The 21015-nt window shown below is 38.6% G+C and overlaps 2 protein-coding genes across 2 annotated transcripts in view; one reads left to right on the top strand and one right to left on the bottom strand.

Annotated features, from left to right (window-relative positions):
* The first annotated feature begins 51 nt into the window (after positions 1-51).
* Positions 52-2936, top strand: SMIM15 (small integral membrane protein 15). Its single transcript, XM_058044429.1, has 2 exons — positions 52-178; positions 883-2936. Exon 2 carries the CDS (start codon positions 910-912, stop codon positions 1132-1134), a length of 225 nt encoding a protein of 74 aa, XP_057900412.1. The 5' UTR covers positions 52-178; positions 883-909; the 3' UTR covers positions 1135-2936.
* Positions 2937-3428: 492 nt separating this feature from the next.
* Positions 3429-21015, bottom strand: part of NDUFAF2 (NADH:ubiquinone oxidoreductase complex assembly factor 2) — a 56739-nt gene continuing 39152 nt past the window's right edge. Inside the window, exons 3-4 of the mRNA XM_058044428.1 lie at positions 16973-17013; positions 3429-3786 (exon numbers count right to left, since the gene is read on the bottom strand). Of these exons, the coding sequence (XP_057900411.1) occupies positions 3529-3786; positions 16973-17013 (299 nt within the window). The 3' untranslated portion in view covers positions 3429-3528. The remainder of the gene's footprint in view (positions 3787-16972; positions 17014-21015) is intronic.

Consider the following 21015-nt stretch of genomic DNA (forward strand, 5'->3'; position numbering starts at 1 on the left):
GGAGCGCGGCAGGGCCGCGGTACCGCGGGGCGGCAGCGGGCGGGGGGCGGCCCCGGCAGCGCGGCTCGGGCGGGCGGCGGGACATCGCCGTCCCCTCACGGCGCCGTGTGTTCTCTCCGCAGGGAGCTCGGCTCGCCCTTGCGCCGCTCGGCAGGCCCGGAGGTGCCCGGGGCCGCAGGTGAGGCGCTGCCGGCCGCGGCGGGGCGGGAGGCTCGCACAGAGGCGGTCGGGGCCGGGTCCGGCAGCGCTGCGGGGGTTTTGGGTGCCCCACGGTCGCCGGTTCAGTACCCAAAGCACTGCCGGAGCTCCCCCGCCTCCCTGGTGAAACCTGCAGAGAGAAACCAACCGGGCTGGCTTTCCTTCACTTCCAGGAAGGAAGGTTCACAAACCGCACTCTTTTTCCATTTAACAGTACATTCTTAGCGTTTGCAGCTCTGTTGGATTAAATACCAATTATTCTATAAACGCTGAACTTTAACATAGGGTCAGTGCTTTGTATTACACTTTCACATAGTATGCACTGCTTTTAACTTCTAGCAAAGACGATCTTGCCCTTTAATAGTGAACAAGGACAACTTATGGTACTTAGTATCACAGAATCGGTAGGCTTGGGAGGGACCTCTGGTATCATCCAGTCCAGCCCCACTGTGAAGGCAGGGTCACGTGGAGCAGGTGACCCAGGAACCTGCCAACCTCAGCTTTGCGTATCTCCAGAGGGAGACCCCATGACTTCCCTGGGTTGCCTATTCCCATGATCAGCCACCCTCAATGTAAAGTTGTTCTTTCCCACGTGAAGGTGGAACTTGTTGTGTTTTGTTCTTTTGTATGTGCGCTTTTAATTTGCTGAGTACTCAGATTTTTTTTTTTTTTAATATTCTACAGGGTTTCCTCAGTAGGAGAACAGAAAAGATGTTCGATATTAAGGCTTGGGCCGAGTACATTGTGGAGTGGGCTGCCAAGGACCCCTACGGCTTTCTCACCACTGTGATCTTGGCTCTGACGCCACTGTTTGTCATCAGCGCGGCGCTGTCGTGGAAGCTTGCAAAGATGATTGAGGCCCGGGAACGAGAGCTGAAGAAGAAACAGAAACGCCAGGAGAACATTGCAAAGGCCAAACGAACAAAGAAGGATTAAATGGGCAAAAATGGCCTTCCTTGTGCAAATAATCCACTTTTAAAATGAAATACTTGTACATATTGTGTTGCAACTGCCCTTTGATACTTGATCCTGTTATTTCTTGAAGTATAAAATTTAATACTTCCAGTGTAATTTTTTCCTGCTGATTTGTGTTAAAATTTGCCCAAGTGACACTTGTTAGAGTAATTAAATTTACTACTTGTATTCTAGTCTAGGTTGCTTTTCTAAATTTGCATGTTAAATTAAAAAAATAACCTCTTGGATGGCTTTGGAGGTAGATTTTTTTTTCCTCTTAGATGAGCTATGACTTAACAAGTGTCTTAAAATTATCAAGTTTAGGGGAAAATGTGAATAATAAACTGGATTACAGAAATGCAATTTTTGGCATACCTTGAGCAGGTCTGTAGAGACAAGCTACCTGTAGCATTAGATAGCAGACATGACTGATTTCATTTAAGGTCACTGCATATGGCTGTGTGTGCCCATAGTGGCTGCTGCAGTGTCTTTGATGGTGCTGCTTGTCTGCAAAAATAACCTACCTTACCTTTTACTTTTTCCTGAACTACAAGCCATGAACAGACTTTAACTTCAGCCCAAGTTCCAGGAAACTGATTGCTTGTTCTTACTAGCTTCATTTCTCTTAAGGCACTCATGTTCTATAAAATACAGTACTGTTGTTTGAGCTTCCCTAACAATCACCTGAATGCTCCACCTGTAACTAATTTGGTTTTGCCTTCATAAATTCTTTATGCCTCAAAGAATAGCCATAAGTTGGGTGAGACCAAAGACCCAGGTGTCCTAGTGTTCTGCTATAGCAGATGGCTGTGCAAGGGTGTTGCATGAGCTGGTGACAGTAGTTCTGGTGACAGTAACCACCTGGCTACCTTTGATCTAAGACTTGTGTTTAGGTAGGATTTTTGTTCTCATGGCCCTTCAAACTCTGCTGCCTTAAAGGTTGCAAGATGCTGACATAGTCAAAAAAGTCAGGTTTGTGTTGTAAATACATCAAAATTATCTAACCTTATTTCCAATTAATCTCTTCTTAATAGACTTGATTAATTTTTCAAAGCCTAATTTTTTAATAATAGTCTGTGGTGGCCTCTACATAGTATATTTCAAAAGAGCTTGTAGCAGTCATTAAGATTTTACATTTTGCATCAGCACAGAGTTGTGCATTCTAGCAGCTACTCTTTGATCAGGTTTAAAAATAAAACCTTAAAATAATACCATTGTTCAAATGAAGAGACCTATAGAGCTGGCTGACACCAAGGGGGATCAGAAGTGGGGAGTCTAACTGAAATTACTTTTAAGTAAATTTGAAGTTGATCCCCTTTCAATTTTGTTGGTGAAAGCAAGCATTATTGGAATATGACATTTGGGCATTTTATAAATATGTGAGATTAAGTCTCCATGTTTTGTATGAAGTGTTGTCAAATATGTATGTGTTCTACCTTTGATACCTACATAGCTTGAAACACAGGGAGGAAAACTGATGAGGGATACACTCCATAAATAAATTTGATACTTTTTGAAAAAAATTGTGTCGTCTTCATTTTTATTTGAAGTTCTCAAACATCATCTCTAAGCAAATAATCTGCACATTTTATGTATCCAAACTATGGCCAAAATGATCTCATCATCTAGGGAAGTCCATGGATACACAAGGAATAAAAACTAGTATTTTTTTTAATATTCATGACAGTCCCTTGTTCCAGACCCAGTGTTATTTTCCAGCAGCTTTATCAAGTACTTCTAGCTTCTATTATAGCAGTTATATGTATTTTAACTGGTTTTACCCTGTACAAATTGCTGTCTGCAAATCAAACATTCAAATATGTTGACTGTTTTAAAATCAAACATTCAAATATGTTGATTGTTTTAAGTTCCAAGAACGTCTCTATGATGAGTACAGTGCGTAATCAGTGTAGTGTCATAGTGATTCCTGTTAATGAAATCAACTTTTCCGTCTGCTTGCCAGCGGAAAGCATGCTGGCACTGCCAAGGGATTTATTCTGAAGAGATGTCTTGGCAAAGGCTTGGGAAAATGTAAGTGTACAGACAACAATTCTTACATCAAGAACAGTTTTAAAACTAAATTAGTCTTCAGGGAAAAAAGCAATTTAGACTTAAAGAAAATTTAGATAGTCTTTTAAAAATTAATTCAAGAGTGATGAGCAGCAACTATCAAAACCAAACTTAGTAACACACTATTTTTCACAAAACCCAAACACCTCAACAATACTTTGTCATGATCAAGCCTATTTGAATAGTTCTGCAAAAGTAACTCAAACTGCTTTAATAGTACTTTATTGTAGTACTCTTGTATATAACAGCTGTGTATGTCATCTGTTAAAATATTAATCCATTAACAGTACCTGTCCATTAAATTGCTTATTTATTTTGACTACTACCACTGCCTGGTGGCATCCAGGCACCTGGCTGGAAGGTATTTGCAGTGCTTGTGGGGTCTTGTGAGGGCTCCTTCTTTCCATAGTAAGGGGCAGATGCGTGGCCTTTAACCTGAGTATGACTTGGTTCAGCAACAAGTCCTTCCTCATACTCCTTGGCCTGAAGCAGCTTATCCTTTTCAGATACATCCTTGACTTTCTGCTTCATTTCTTCTCTATAACTTTCATTCCTAAGAATCTCCTGAAAACACAGCAGAACGATAATTAAGTCAAAAGCAAATGTGTTTCAATAAAGCATTTTAAACAGTCGTTTATTTTCTTAATTTTATAACCCACATTTGCAAGTATTAAAGTAAAATAAAATGTGGCCAAATTGTTGGTTTTCCACAACTGAAAATTCAACCCTAACTGTATTGTGTCCACTTCACTATTCTATTGGAACAAGAAGAAGAAATTAAGAAATTAAATACATCAACAAATGTGAAAGCACATTAAAACTAATTGCATTGTTTCCTATGTAGGAGTTGATACTTATAGATATTTATCATTTGCATCTGTTCCTGTAATTCACTATGCCTGTGGTGCTAGGTACCTGTGCCTCAGGGCACAGTTTTGAGAGAAACAGATGTGCAGCCATTGGGGTCTTGCTTCTGCAAGACTACAAAAGAAATAACTAAAATCACAAAATCACGGGTTTGTCAGGTTGGAAGATAGCGCAGTGGGTCATTTGGTCCAAGTTCATTCAACCTCCATGCTCCAGCAGGGTCATCCTAGAGCACATGGCAGAGGATTGAGTCCAGGTGCTGCTTGATTATTTCCAGTGAGAGAGACTCCTTAACCTCTCTGGTTAATCTGTTCCAGTGCTCAGTAACCCCACAGTAACATATTCATATAAAGGTGGAACTTCCTGGGCATAGGTGTCTGCCCATTGCCTCTTGTTCTATCGCCTGGCACCACTGAGCAGAGCCTGAACCCATCCTCTTAACACCCTCCATCAGACACTGATAGACACTGATCATGTCCTCTCTCAGTCATCTCTCCTCAGCTTTTCTGGGTAGGAGGGGTGTTCCAGTCCCCTAACCAACTTCATTGCCCTCTGCTGGACCTGCTCCAGCAGTTCCATGTCTCTGCTGTCCTGGAACTGGACACAGCACTCCAGGTGAGGCCTCAGCAGGGCTGAGTAGAGGGGCAGGATCACCTCCCTCCACCTGCTGGCAATGCTCTTCCCAATGCCCCCAGGATACCATTGGCCTTCTTGGCCACCAGGACACACTGCTGGCTCATGGAGAGCTTCTTGTCCACCAGGACCCCCAGGTCCTTCTCCACAGAGCTGCTCCCCAGCAGGGCAGCCCCAGCCTGTGCTGGTGCCTGGGGTTGTTCCTCCCCATGTGCAGGACCCTACACTTGCCCTTGCTGAATTCCACAAGGTTCCTCTCTGCCCACCTCTCCAAGCTGTCGAGGTCCTCTGAAGGGCTGCACGGCCCTCTGGGGCATCAGCCATTGCTCCCAGCTCTGCATCCTCAGCAGACCTGCTCAGGAGGCATCTGTCCCTTCACCCGAGTCACTGGTGAGTAACTAAAACAGTCCTGGGCCTGTATTGAACCCTGGGGAACAGCAGCAGTGACGGCATCCAGCCAGGCCCTGGGCCAGTGAAACATCCAGCCAGGCCCTGGGCCAGTGACTGCATCCAGCCAGACCCTGGGCCAGTGAAACATCCAGCCAGACCCTGGGCCAGTGAAACATCCAGCCAGGCCCTGGGCCAGTGAAACATCCAGCCAGACCCTGGGCCAGTGACTGCATCCAGCCAGACCCTGGGCCAGTGAAACATCCAGCCAGACCCTGGGCCAGTGAAACATCCAGCCAGGCCCTGGGCCAGTGACTGCATCCAGCCAGACCCTGGGCCAGTGAAACATCCAGCCAGACCCTGGGCCAGTGACTGCATCCAGCCAGACCCTGGGCCAGTGAAACATCCAGCCAGACCCTGGGCCAGTGAAACATCCAGCCAGGCCCTGGGCCAGTGAAACATCCAGCCAGGCCCTGGGCCAGTGAAACATCCAGCCAGGCCCTGGGCCAGTGACTGCATCCAGCCAGGCCCTGGGACAGTGATTACAACCCTCTGGGTTCTGCCATTCAGCCAGTTCTCAATCCACCTCTCTGTCCACTCATCCAGTCCATAAATCTTGAGTTTTCCTACAAGAATGCTGTGAGAGACAGTATCAAAAGCCTTGCTGAAGTCAAGGTTCCACTGCTCTCCCTTCTACCATCCAGCTAGTTGTTTCACCATAAAAGTCAATCAGGCTGGTCAAGCATGACTTATCTGCAGTGAATCCATGGTGACTGTTCCTGATCACCTTCCAGTTATCCATGTGGATAGATATGGCCTCTAGAATTAAGAAAAAGCCTGAATTCTTTTCTCTATACCAGTATACTCCTCTGTGAACAAGAGACCGTTTTTATTATTTTAGACCATTTTATTATTTTATTATTTTAGAGACCAGATATTATTTTAGGAATTTAGGTGCTAAAATACATGGGGTACTGCCAAGAGTTTAAATAGCAACTATGAACACCTAAGAATGCTTAAAAGAAAGTAATGAAAGAAAACCTTATGTAGGGAGTTGACCAAGGCTGAATGCCAGATGCCCACCAGAGCTTGTCACCTCCCTCCACAGCTGGATGCAGGGAGAAAATATAGTGAAGAGTTCACAAGTTCAGGACTATAAGATATCATGCACCGAATGCCATCACAAGCAAAACAGACTCAATCCTGTTGCAGAATGATGATAAATAAAATTAAATCTTAAAATCACCTCCCCCCTACCCCTCCCTTCTTCCCAGCTTTGTCTCCTCCCCATAGCAAGTGCAGGGAGACGGAATGGGAGTTATGGTCAGCTGGGACCTCCATGGCTGCAGGGCCACAGCTGCCTCACCGTGGTCTGCACCAGGGGCTGCAGGGGAGCCTCAGCTCCGGTGCCTGGAGCACCTCCTGCCTTTCCTTTCTCCCTGACCTCAGTGTCTGCAGATTTGTTCCTCTCACGTATTCTCTGCCTACACAAAAACTCCACAAAAAATTTTTAAGTCTCTTAAATATGTAATCAGAGAGGCATTACCACCATTTCTGATGGGCCCAGCCTTGACTTTGTCCTCCTGCAACTGGCTAGGACTGTCTCTTCCAGACATGGAGGTAACTTCTGGCAGCTTCTCACAGAAGCCATCCCTGTAGCTGCCCTGCTACCAAAACCTGGCCTATACACCTTATCTTAGAGGTACCATGGAAAGCAACCCCTTTTCTTAGTTCTTAGTTGCTTCTGTACTTAAATTCACAGATACCGAGAGCAGAGACAGAACCCTTTGCTTACAAATGGAAATTGAATGGAAATACACAACTAATACACAAATGACACAAACTGAGAAGGGGTGAAAAATCTGACATGCTCAAATAGAAATATTGCCAAGCATTACAAGATCAAATTTTCATCAGGCAGTATAGCAAAACTTCTTTGTGGCATCTCTCAATTCTATTCTTGTTTACCACATGCCTATCTAAATCCACCACAACCTTACTGATTTCCACGGGATTACTCCTATGGTGCTTGTGATATACCCCTACTAAGAAACAAGTAAAGCAAACACCTTTGTGATAACTGAAGGCTCCATCATTGTCTCTGGTAAAACCATGGGAAGTGATTTATTAAAAGACAAATACAACCTACTTATTATGAACAGCTATTAATTTAAAATCTCTTCAAGTGATTACTTCAACACAAAGTTATCTTAATCAGGTAAGAGCAGCTGTAACTAAACACCAAATGCTCCAAGTCCCTTTTAAATGTTGATATATAATTGTTCTCTGGTTCTCAGACTCAAATAAAGCTCTTTTAATCAGCTTTCTGTGGACAAAGTATAATTGTGATAGAGCAAAATGAAAAACTGGATCTCAAACAAACCCCATGAGAAATGATTCTTATTAGCAATTGCAAAAAAAAAACAAAACAAAAACCCCAAACTGAAGTGACTTATTCAGAATTTTCTGTACAATTTACCAGGATACATTTTTTCTACTACAAAATGTACATATCCATTTTTGGCATTAAACTCATGCCACTAACACATACACTGAAATCACTGGGTTCCTGTGCTCAAGGTAAAGAAAATATGAATTGGAAATATTAGGTCAATTGGCATGTTAGAAAAACTGGGTCAAATACATTCTCACTTTGAGATTCCACTGGTAACAAATCCTTTACTGTCTGATTTGCTATAAAAAGTAACGGAGGGCTAAAAGTTAGTTTATTTCTGGGGTTTTTCTTTATTTTTTTGTTTAAGTTACATTGTCAGGTTCAAAACATTTATATTCTCTCCTTCAAGATGAATCACAGTATTTTTTAAGATGGCTATCTTTACTAAAACTGCCCCCCAGTAAGTTTTCTGCTAAAATATAAGTACACAAACACGTAATGTGCTCTGACCATTAGGCAAAGCACAAAATCTTTCTATCCAACCCAGAGAACACATAATCTATCAGATAGCTGCCGGTTTTAAAGGATTAGCTTGTTCTTCCAACACTCTCTTTTTGTACAAATAAATTATATAAGCTCTTTGAACCAGCAATTCTTAGGAAATATATGGCATCTCAAGAGTATCAGAAATGTCCTCCACCAGTTTTACTAAAAGAAAATTCTAAAAAACAAAAAACAAAAAAATGCCTTAAGATATTCAGCCACATTTTAAAGCAGTCGAACCCCCTACATGCAGATGTTCACTTTGAAATGTATCAGTTCCCAGCATACAGAACAGGACACACATGATATGCCAAGAGCTACGTTCAACTACATGTTCTGCAGCTTAGTTTTAGGTGGAAAGTAAAACAAGACATTTTATGACTGCAGGTTGTCCAGCTTTGGTGATTATTTTAAGTTGTATGAAGTTTTTAACACTTCTAACTTTTGGAGCTGCATGTCTTTTCTCCTTAGGTGGACAGAGTTTAAGAAAGTGCTGTCTAAGGTTTCCTTGAAGAACATTATTATTAAGGAAATACCAAAGTAGCCCTTTGTGGAGTTTGAGGCAGCTGTTTTTCATCCACAAAACTGCTGACTTCTGCATAATCTGACATCTTAGTATTGGTAACAGCTGCATGATCAAAGAATGAAAGATAGCATGCTCCTAGAAGCAACACAAGCTCAAGACATGTTGCTGTCTTCCAAGGGTGTTTCTGCAAAAGGCATTGGGCTGTATTTCCTGCCACCAGCATGAAATTTTCACTTCTGTTGCAAACTATATTTTTCGAAGCTCTGACATAACTCCAGCAACTGAGTTGTATCACAAAGTATCCTCTGTGGCATGGAAACTGTATTCACCTCCACTCCATACAAGCAGAAAAATCTACACAAAGGATTTTGGATGCCTACCTTACTGTACAGGAAGATCTGCTTTGTAGGGTAAATATTTGCAATGCAGCGGTTTTTTGCTCTTAAAGACTCCCATTTTGTCACTCCTTTCCCCCTCCTGAATAAATGAGTAGCTTTACAGAATTAATAAAATGAGTTGTTCTTGGAAGGAAGATGTCATGAATACAAAAGAGGGTTCTCTAGACACACTCACTCCTTCATGTGGAGTCTGGCTCAGTAGTGACCAATCTTTGCTGAACACTTCTTGCTATTCTTCTCCACAGGCAGATGGTGGTACTGAACCCTTTCAGTCCTGCAGCACCTGCTGAACCCCAAACCCTGAGGAACCAGTTCTCCCCTCTCCATGTGTCCCTCAGCCTTTAAGCTAGTCATAGTCACATCAGCACCTGCCTCCCACAAAACATGTTCCAACTCCTGGGCACAAAGTGTGAACAGAGCTCTAAGGATGCAGGTAAATGCAGATAGGCAGTACCAATGTACAGGCTCTAAGGGGCAGGGTTTAAGGGGTATTTTAACAGATTGGCACTTTCCAGAAGGTTTTGTAAACACCTAACCCTTTAATTACAAGAGTTTTATGTATTATTAATTTTGAGAAAAATGTCACTTCTTTTTTCAGATGCATTTGTATTTTGATTATATTAGAAATAAATAGTTTCTTTATGTTGTCTTAGAAACTATTTCTACTTCCCAGGTTACTATAAGTTGAAATACTCCTGATTTCTCTTGATTTGCATCTTGTTGGCTAGTTACTATTTGCTGCCAGAACTGAGAAACAGCTGGACAGATTTTCTAAACTGTAGACAGTGCAATTCATTGAATAGTCACATTTTGTGCATAGTTTGAATATTTTATGTTTAATCATGAATTAATTTGAACTTAGAACTCTGGCTGTTAAAAATTCATACCTGTAGGTTGACAAAAATTGAAAAAAATAACAAATGGGATGAAAAAATTGTTTTGGCAGAGTATTAGATAAATTGATGTAAGACAATTTAACATGTCAGAATTTTTCTTCATTATCAAATTAACTGAAACTCAGGCAAAATCCTAGAAGGTAAGCTGAGTCACTATTTTTTAGAATGTCACCAAACAATTAAACTAAATTACATTTTCCAGTTTGGCAAGTTAAGTGGCAAGATGAGATAACTGGCTATTACATCATATTTCAAGAGTAGGAGGCAGAGAGACGACCTCATCTTTGGGAAGCACTGAATGTTCTGATCCAGGGCAGGTCTTGATATCTCAGCAACACGAGCCCAGCAGTACCAGCAACATGAACCCAGCAGTACCAGCTTGGGAATGAGAAACAATGTGGTAAATGAAAAGCTGTCACTACATGGCAAAAACATATGAGCAGTTTGAAATAGAAAAGCTTATCTGGATTAGACAAAATAGTTATTTAAATCAAACAGTGACTCAACTGACTGCTAATTTTGTAAAGAACATACACTAAATATCCTTGATCCATCAACAAACAACATTAATCAAATCAATTTAAGATTTGTTTTATGCAGGTTCAGTTTTTGAGCAAACCTCTGATCAGTTACAATATTTAGTTTTACATGCAGAGCTAATACCACATTTACTACCATGCTAAGTCAGTTAAATATTAATCATAACTACAGAATCTCTGGCATGAGCTGACATAGTTTCTAGGGCACCACAGTGTAATACACTTGTGTTTGGCAAGAGCATGTAGAGGCAAAAGGAAGAGACACTGGACTGTAAAGCATATCACCAACACATGGAGACAGTAGGGGTTTGTGGCTGAATTATTTTTACAGTTCTGCAAAAGTATTTGTCCAGAACTACACATATATTCAAGGTTACAGATGAGAGTTAGTAGAAGCAGCAAGAAACACAAATTAGCCTGGCACCACTGCACTCTGCCCTGAATAAAGGACAACACATAGCTCTGATCTCCACAGAGCAAACAAGGAACTGTAGCTGTGACTCAGTTGCAATTTGGTCCTTGCTTTCCCTAGTCTACATATGATGTAATTTGTACCAGCCCTTTTCCTGGTACGCTTCCCTTTGCCCTGCACCCCCACTCAGCTGTGCTGTCAGTGAATCAGGACACAGAGCCAGTGCTCCATGCACTCCTTCCCACATGGACAGGAGCAGAAAAGCAGCAGCAGCTCTTTCTTCTGCCACCTTGGAATGCGCAGCATGGGCAGTCTAGAAGCAATGGGACAAACTGGTGCCCCAATACTCCTCTGTGGAGGTTGGGCAAGCAGTTATATTTCAAACTCGAAGAGAAAGTAAAGTGAACAAGAGGTAAAAATCCAAAAGATGATGGCTTCTGCAAATGCTCAATTATTTTTTTTAATTGATTTCTATGACTACTCCCTTCTATTTAATGTCTTCATAGCTCAGTTCTTTATATTGTCAAATTTTATTGCCCTTTTGCACCAAATAATAATCCTCCCTGGAATCATGCATAATTGACTATGCAAAACGCTATTAAGTGCAACGTAAGTTATTGAATATGATCCAAATCCTGGTTGTGATTCTGGACAACAATGGTGGGAAATATTTTGCTCGGAGACATGTTTATCCCTGTGCTTTTAAAATATTTTTTCCTCGAATCTGTTAATCATACTACAGCTTTTGGTGGCTTCAGAAGTAAATTACTCATGCGCTAAACCCTAATCTCTATGTAATAATGTACAATCTCCATATCAGTGTTCTCATTTTACAACTTCTCAACTGAAGCACCTGAAAGCAGACAGAGGCAAAACTATAACATGCAATCCCAACAGTGTCAAACAAAGCATTTTTCTAAACTGCATTCCATCCTCCTTAAAGGAATGTAAATTCTGTGTAAACTACTCTACATGAATGAACCTGCTTTTGATCATACCATCTTTCAAATAAGCAATACTTATGATCAAACAAATGGGAAGAGTGGATTTATTGTGGGAACTAAATAGAATTTAATTTCAATGTAATTATTTGGGGGTAGAGAGGAAGAAACCTTATGCTTATTACAACTCACTGAAGTATGTTTTTTCCACACTTGACAAGGAGTTTGCCAAAACGGATAATTATGGATACCCTAGAAATAGTTTGAAAGAATACAGTCATCATCACATTAGGTTTTTTTAGCATTTCACCGTCTATCCAACTGTGCAATTCAGAACTCACTGAATTTTATTACTGTGTGACAAGTACTGCTGCATGAGAAAAGCTGCCGTTTATTGTGGTTTTCAATTTCAGCCTATTTCCAGGATCTTGATGCTAATTGAAGGAACATGCAATTCTACTTCACTTCCCATTAAATACTAAAGTAACACACACGTACAGAGCAACAGAGAGGTTTCAGTTCAAACTGAGATTTGTGGCTGTGCAGCCCTGTGTGTGCTACAGAGGAAGCACTACAGAGGAAGCACCTTCTAGATCAAGAGGGAAGTGTTATCTGTGTACACAAAGATATGTTACTATAACATATACCATAGAATATGTTACTATGGGTTCACACCTACCACTTTCAGGATACACACCTACCACTTTCTGGTGGGTTCAGAGATAAACCACATTTCCCTCCACACAACTTTCTCTCGGCATTGCCATTATTGCAAGTTTCCTCATTAGTTTTCTGACACCCCAACAAAGTCTGTAATTTTATTTCTGTCTCCATTCTACAGACATGGCCTTAAATAATGCCAGGTTTCTCAGATACCCTTGAACTTCAGGACACTGTCAGAAGTAGTGTGTAACTAGAAGATCTGTTGTAGGAGAAAATAAAAGTTAGATTTCTAAATATATATCAAAATATATCTTGTGTTATAGATGGCAGAATTCTTTAAAAGCCTCTACAATTCTGATTCCCTCTGAAATAAGAAAAAAAAAATCAAATAGAAGTTAGGCACAGAAAGGTCTGAAGAGAGGTTTTCTCCTTGTCTTCATGAGCATCTTTTCATTCCTTTCCAAACAAGATGTGAAAAATCCAAAATATAAAGACAGGTTTAAATTTCTTTAGCCAGAAGGAAAAGTGGGGGTAGGGGAATTTGCAAGACAGCACATTTACATTTAACTAGGAAATTTTTGCATGAGCTATACAGAAGGTGGACTGTGGCTCAAAGAGTGGAAGGGAATAGCCTCTTACAGAAATAATTTCCATGGATGGAACATCCCTTCTGTAAAACAACTGCTATATTTCAAAACTACTTTTGTTAATAAATTCTAACAAAATTAAAGCTCAGCAGGTGAACTAATACATATGCAAAGTGATAAATTATTAAATTTGCTTCCACAAAATAGCATTTGATTAAAATGATTTTAATATTAGTAACCTTTATAACATTCTCATTAATTTCAAACTTTAAGGTCCTTAGATAGTGACATATTTCCTATTTGCAAAAACACTTACTACATACATCTAGTTTCCTATAAACATAATAAAGAAAGTTATTAGTCAACTTACTTATTAATAAATATTAATTATTTAATTATATAAAATTATAATTAAATTACATTTTAACCAGTTTAACTTAGTTAGTTAAACTAGTTAAAATATAATTTAGAGCTGCACAGGAATCAAGGTAATCATTTTCCTCAGACAACCATATATGATCATACTCAATACACATATAAAAGGACAGATGACAGGATGCTACAGTACTGCAAAAATATTTGTATTCAAGCTCAGATTCTCACTGTTATTAAGGAGTATATACACACATACTGTACACATGCTCAAATAGGACAAAGGTGTGATCCAGAATTCTATATCAAGAGAGATTCCCTGATTACCATAGGAACAGAGTATGTTTAAGCAGAACATCAGAAACAACATGATCTGCACTAATTTGTCAAGTGATCACCCTTATCCTAACTAAGCTGAGACTTGGCATATTTCAAGCTGTAAAAAAATCAAAAGACAACCAGCTGTTTACCAGTATCCCAGAAAATTATTTTAAAAACCAAGGCTTCCAGCATTAACATTCCTTATGTATGTGGCCAAGTTAGGAATAATGAAAGTGATGAGCAAGCATTCATGAATTACGTCTAGCCAGACAGAGAAGGCCAAGTGACTTCCTTCAAAAATGGGGAAAAAGGGATGGGCACATAAGGAGGAAAGAAACCATTAGGGATGTGGTATAATTAACACTGCACAAGATGACTTGGAATATTCTTCCATTAAAAAAAAAACCAAACAAACCAGGAGAGAGAAACCAAAGAGAGAGGTAAAACAACCTCTTCTGAGCAAAAGTGAAAACTTTATAATGAAAACAAGCAAACAAACAAAAAAAAATCAGGTGTTTGTGGAAAAAAGAATGGCTTGATTACAAAACATTATCAAGTCTCAAGAAAATCACCAGCAGATTTAGCTTGATGTCATGACCCAATTATTCTGACCACTGTCAGGGAGGAACAACTCACATTTGTTCTCACTTAAATGACTGCCATGTCCTCATGATTATGAATGACATTTTGTTAGCCTACACTATTTACCAAACCATTGGTTCCCAACATGTGGTCATCAGTGTGATCAGTATGATCCAACTGCTTTGTAGAGCTGTAACTCTGCAATATTTTCAATTAAAAATTCATCATGAAACCTGGTAACCAGAGTAGTTGAGCAACCTCTATTATCAATAGCCAAGAGCTAATAAAAGAGAAATAAAAAAATATATATGATTCAAAAGGGGCATGGTAGACTAACAGAGGTGGAACAGAAATTGTAATAAGTTTAACATATGTCATTTGATATAAGAAAGAAAAAAAAAATGACAGGCAAAGGACAGGAAAGAGAGGAAAACTATTCAAAAAAGTATTTTCACAGACTGCAAAGGTAAGAACATAGGCACAGCTCTAGAAACTTTAGGTTGTTGTTGGGTTGTTACAATAAGATGATGAGAGCAAAATGTCATTAAAGCAAAAACATAAAATTTGTGGGCTTTACATCCTTTTTCAGAAATAGTCTGGTCTCATGAGAAATACACAAAAGAACAAAAATTTTGTTATACAGGATTTCAACATGGAATATGCCACAAATTTCTCTTGTTTCATAGCTGTCAAACAGCAGTTTATCATATCATCTTTACTGTCAAAAGGGGAACATAATATGGAATAGCAGCCAGTAAGGTTTATGTAGCTAAAACACTAAATCAAATCTGCCCTACAAATAGGGACCAAACATTATGCTATATGTACTTCACTACTATAATTATATTAAGATGTAAGGATTTGTGCCACTTTCAAATTAGGAGAAAAACAGATCATATATAGCGCCCCAAACTATTCTCCATAACAGAGAAAAAAAATTATGCTTTACTATCACATATTAAAAATATGACTGGAGCACTCTTCAAAATATTAGGAAGAATTTTTAACATAGTTATATTTTAACTACTTTTTCTTACACAGGAAAAAATCATTTAGAGATTACTTGAAAAGTTAACTATTTTTAAATTCCTAGTTTATAATTTCTGCTCTGTGATATGGTCAATGCACAGCCCTGCAGGTGAAGTACCTAGCTGCAAAATTATTTCTCAGATCTATTACCCCATGAAACTAAAAATATAAGAAGTCCTGTAACTCTAAGTGCTCCATTAGTCACAGCAATCTTTCACTCTCTATAAATTGCTTTTTCTGGAAGGTAAAATATTTAGAACACTACTGTTCCACAATTCTCTCACCTGTGGAGACTTCTTGCTCCCTATTTCAAAAGTGAACCAACATCTCTAGTACCAGAAGGAGTTTTATTGCACGAAGTCCAAACCCAAGGCTGCCTGTCTTAGAGAAGATTTACCTCAGAACAACTATCAGAGCAGCCTGGCTCATAGAAATGATAGAACAAAAGACACATAACACTTCCCATCTTCAAACATCACAATAAGTGGTAATTTTAACAATAAAAGTTGTTTGCATATAGTTGGTATAAGCCAGAAGTAATTAAAATTAGGTCAGTCCAAACTTAGATGGAGCAACTGTTCTAGTATCAGTTCCATGGCTCTACATAGATTAGGGAGGGAAGGGAAAAAAAAATTTAAAAATTAAAAAAAAAAAAAATAAAAAAAACCCAAAACAGTACACATTTACTACTTCCCTGAATAGGTTTAAGGATAAATTTAACTTAAACTTCTTTCATTCATGGATGTATTATAGTCCTTACTGTCTCTATAGCCTCAGTAGCAAGTGTGAAAGAGGGGCAGACAAAATTAGTTGAAAAGCTGTATGTTGTGTAGGAGCTTTTTTCAATGACAAGCTTCCTCAGGTCATCTCAGCTCACAGGCAGTCAGGACACCTTTTCACAGGCCATGATGTTCCGGAAGATCACAGTGACCAAATGGCTGGATATGCCAACATATCTTCAGGGATCTGAACTTGACACGGTTACTCCTGATGCAAGTCAAGTATCTGCCTCCTTGGGTGTAATTTTGAATCTTCTGCAGCAAACTGTGTCTCCTCTCTCATTCCTAGCTGGTGCTTAGCACCTTACAATAGAAATGCTGGGCAAGTCATGTGCGTGTGTACATGCATGTGGCATGCACAGATCAGCAGACTTGTTTTTAAACTCCTTACAGCATAAAAGACACTAGGGGACATTTCTCTGCTTTCTCTTATGGAAAAAGACATATTTCCCTGTAGCATTAACACTGTAAAATGCTAGTGCAATTGGTTTTCTTGTTTTGATGACTCCACTGCCAGCTGGGATTGAAACCCACATTTTAGTATCAACTACCACGAAAAAAACTTACATTAATTAAAAAGCCATAGCAGTAATTTAGGAATTTTTCAATTGAAGAGACTCTTCAATGGTTATGATCATCTTAAAGAACCAATGTATACCATCTTAAAAGAATTCATACAGAGAATGACTAAAGAATAATGGAGTTTATTTTACTTTTTGGTAAGTGTTAGATATGTAGTCAGTGTGCATTTTCATCAATTAGTCAAGGAACATACTAAATTCTCCCCCATAAGTGGCAGATTACTGCACTGATGAGTCCACTATAAACTAATTATGGTAGTTTCATTTTACCAATTGAAAATTTTAACATTTCATCTCACCTCAATTGTGGGTGGATCTTCTCTCTTTTTTCTTATCCATGCTGAAAAAAATAAAAATCAAATGGATTATTTCAAAGATCAAAAACAGTATTAAAACTCAAAATTATTATTAATTTGTAACAAAAAGTAAGCATTTATGAAAAAATTACACTAGAATTCACCACAATCTGTCAAACCTGTCATTTTTCAAAATGTAGGCACAAGATGTTATTTCCTGTTTCAATACTTGCTCTTCAGAGAGGGGAGAGGTGGGAGGTGGTGTCACCTCTATATAGAGACATTTGGCACGGTTTACATAGCACCTTGGTTGTCAAAACAGGGCTTAAAGAGCAGGGCTTATGGCACAGGCTTATTGTTGAACTTGCAATACAGAGATGAGGTACACCCTAAGAAAATGACTAGCTGACTAATGGAAAGAACAGCCTTAGACCACTCTGGTGAAAAAGGATTCCTGTTCAGGTATGAAAGGTTCAGCCCCAGATCTGAGTGAGGGACTGCAGAGCCTGGACTGAACACATCATGTGGCTCTGTGGGATTGCTCACTGCCAGGAGGGGCGGGTACTGTGAGTGGGAGAAGGATTCGCTGGAAAAGACAGCAGAGGAATGAAGGAATGAAAGCAGAGGCAATGAAAGCTGTCCTGTGGCTCAGGGTTTCTGAATGAGATCCACGGATATTTGCCTACTCCTGTCACTATCATTGCTGTTAGCTGGGACTGTCAGGAGGCAACAATCCAGACACCACATCACAGACACTGACAGGTCTCACTTTGTCAATGAATTAAGAGAGAGAGCTCCAACTATTACAGACATTATTTAGAGGAATGACCTGACACCACCTTTTAGAAATACCACTACTGTAGCATTTTTTCATGGCTTTTTAACCTACACATTTGTCTTTTCTGCACATATTTTTCAAATTAATTAGAAGCAGAATGCAAGCAGCCAGTAATGAACAGAATGACAAACATAAGGAAAGCCACTTCCAAGTGCAGAGATACAGAAAAATGTTATTTCATATGTTTGTTTAGGTAATCAAGATTTTTGTTACTATACTTGAAAATTAGAGCAAAAATAACATTTTGCTATAACACACTCAAATTCCTGGCCCCACCTGTTGCCATCTATAAAACACAGAAATGCTTTAAGAAGTAAATATTATGTATTTTAATTTTCTAATACCATCTGTGCTGTATTTTGAAGGGAATCAGGGAATGATTTAGACCAGTCTAAGACACTAAAACCTGCACAGTCATAACATAATCTCATTTCTCAAAAAGCAACTACATAGAAGCTGAAACACTAACACCAGCAGCAGTATGCAACTGGTTTTAGGGAGAATAGGTTCCAATTAACATAAGAACAAATGGAGATGAAATGGTAGAACAGCTTGGAATTTATCCAGGATGGCAAGGCCAACAGCCTTGGTTAATGGTAAAGTTTAATGGTAAAATACCTGCAAAGATATGAAGCAAGGTAATACTTTTGGTTCTTGTCTATCAGATGCCACTTCTGAAGATACGTAGCTTTAAATGTCTTTCTCAGACTACTTTTCTTAAAAGCAGTCCCTGTCATCTCTTCTCAGCATTTCTAACAAATAAATAGGTCCAAATCTATTGTCCTTGTGGAGAAGTGACAGAGCTATAAAGAGTTTGCATCACACTTTCTGCAAGTTTTATGTCAGTGGAAAGAAAAACAGCCCAATAATGTAATCAAAATACAACTACGTGCCTTTCTATTAAAACTATAGAACTATATAACTTTTTGTATGCACCTGTAGTAGCACTTACAAACATTTAAATTCTACTAGGACTTCAAACTGCAAAATCTGGTAAGATGAAAGACTAGACTGAGACTGTCACTTCCCAGCTGGCAGCCTGGCATACACTCTGTAACAAAACCAACCATGCTATTGAAGAAAATCTTATCACATAAGCATTTCCTCCTGAAGGAAGTTACCTTTGTCCATACTCAGCAACAGTTTCAGATTACTGAAATACTTGGCGACATCATTCAGAAAAAATGTAAAAAGCGGTAGAGATTTCAGATACAGCAAAGTGTGTATACTAAACACTAATTGATAAAACATACAGCTGGAGGAAGGCAAAAATACTAGTTCAAAATGTCTCATAAAAAGTAAAGCATAGATCATCAAAATTTAACAGATTACTTTCAATGAAATATCATCTACTTTGCCATGCCTTGCTTCTGACCTATGGAAGGACAGTACCACTGTTTTCTATCCCACAGCTATCAACATGTAAAAATTGCTTTACTTTATTTGAAATTGCCTGTATTTTCTTAAAACACCAGCTGCATTTTAATTTCAGATCATTATAATAACTGATCCTCAAAAAAAAAAAATTGAAATAAAAATTAAGCTGCAGCCAAAAAGTACTGCTGAAATATAAACAGTACAATAGATTTTCTTTCAAGACCACTTGTGACTTTCAGCAGTTTTTTGACTAATGATTTTCAGAGGAATGGAATACTTCTAGTAAATTATTTTATAATTTAATTATCTACCTCATTTTAAAAGCTGCAAACAAAACAGTGAAGGGTAACACAATCACATATGTCCTGTGAACAAAGGCTGTGAAATAAGGACCACTCCACAATACATTTTCATTCATTAACTGAACTCAGTACCAACACTCAAAAGCAAAGAAACAAATGTTAATTTAGGAAGAGTTTTTGTATCAAACATTCCGTAATAGAACTGCATCTATTTAAATACATAAATAATGCACACAGTTTTAACACTGTGCTCTTTTTCTTTCCAGTTATGACAACACTTGAATACTTGGTTTTATTTGAGCTAGTAACCTTTCTGTTTTCTAATAAATGTCAGGGGTACAAATCTTTTTAAGCTTAATGGTACATAAAACTTGTTGGCACAAATATTGATACCATTTTCTGAATTACTACAAGTACATTAGTTTTAATATCTCTCATGAACTGCATAAGAAAGTCATTATTAAATGAAAGATTTCTTCACTGCCATGTAGCTGAGGGAGGAATATAGTATGAAAACTTACTAAAATCTTTGTAAATCCATAAGATAAATTTAGTTAGACTTAATGTTATCACACTTGTCTGTGCAAATCCACTTCTCAAATATTCTTCATAAAGCTGAAGAAGAAATATGAGCTTAAAAGCAAAGAAAACATCATCTGATTTCAGTATATTTTAGCACACTGCAGTTTAGCATCCACTAGTTTGATCAGTCTTTCAAAAGAAACACATTTTATAATAATTCACCTGACCACTTAATCTTTGGGGCTAAGAATGGGAGGACTCTTAATTCACACCAGTTTTTATGTTGTCTTTGAGATAGGAGAATTTTTAAAAGCCTTTAAAATCTTTGACTTTTAAGTTATCGATAAAATTTTGGGCACCCAACACACAGTTCAAAAAAAGTACCAACACCTCATAACTCAGGTGTTAGAGAAATTCATGGTAGCATAGGGAGAATGAAGGTGTACAAAAATATAACCTATTTCCTACTGAGTTAGCACTAGGTTTAACAAAATTCAAGTAAATAATATGTTGAAGTTATATATTTTGCATTCTCTTTATGTATCTGCATATATCCAGATACAAAATACATATATCTGTGTATACAGTTGAGTAAAGAAAAGGTTCTTGTACCTTTCTTAATGATCTGCATTACACCTTCAGTGAATGCACTTTTAAATTACGCAACAGCTTTATACTATAGTCAAATATTTGTTCATGGAAACAAGGTAGGTAGGTAGGTGCTATGTTACATTATATTTGAACAACATATGCACGCGCACACACACACACACACACACACACACATATATATATATATATATATAATTAAAAGTTGACAGTTATAGCTGGGAAAAAGTTTTTCATTACATTCCCATTCCCCAAGCTAACAAAACAAAATGCCTTCACCATTGTCAGCCAAGATATTTTAAACATGGCAGAGAAGGTAAAATGTATGTACTGAGTACAACCACAACATCCCCCTGCACACCAAAGCTTTGGCAAAATGAATCGTCCCCATTTAAAAC

The sequence above is a fragment of the Melospiza georgiana genome, chromosome Z, assembly GCF_028018845.1.
Source record: "Melospiza georgiana isolate bMelGeo1 chromosome Z, bMelGeo1.pri, whole genome shotgun sequence".
Classification (NCBI taxonomy): domain Eukaryota; kingdom Metazoa; phylum Chordata; class Aves; order Passeriformes; family Passerellidae; genus Melospiza; species Melospiza georgiana.

What these genes read in the sequence shown, in the direction of transcription:
- SMIM15 (XM_058044429.1), top strand. Translation starts at nt 910, where the DNA reads ATGTTCGATATTAAGGCTTGGGCCGAGTACATTGTGGAGTGGGCTGCC.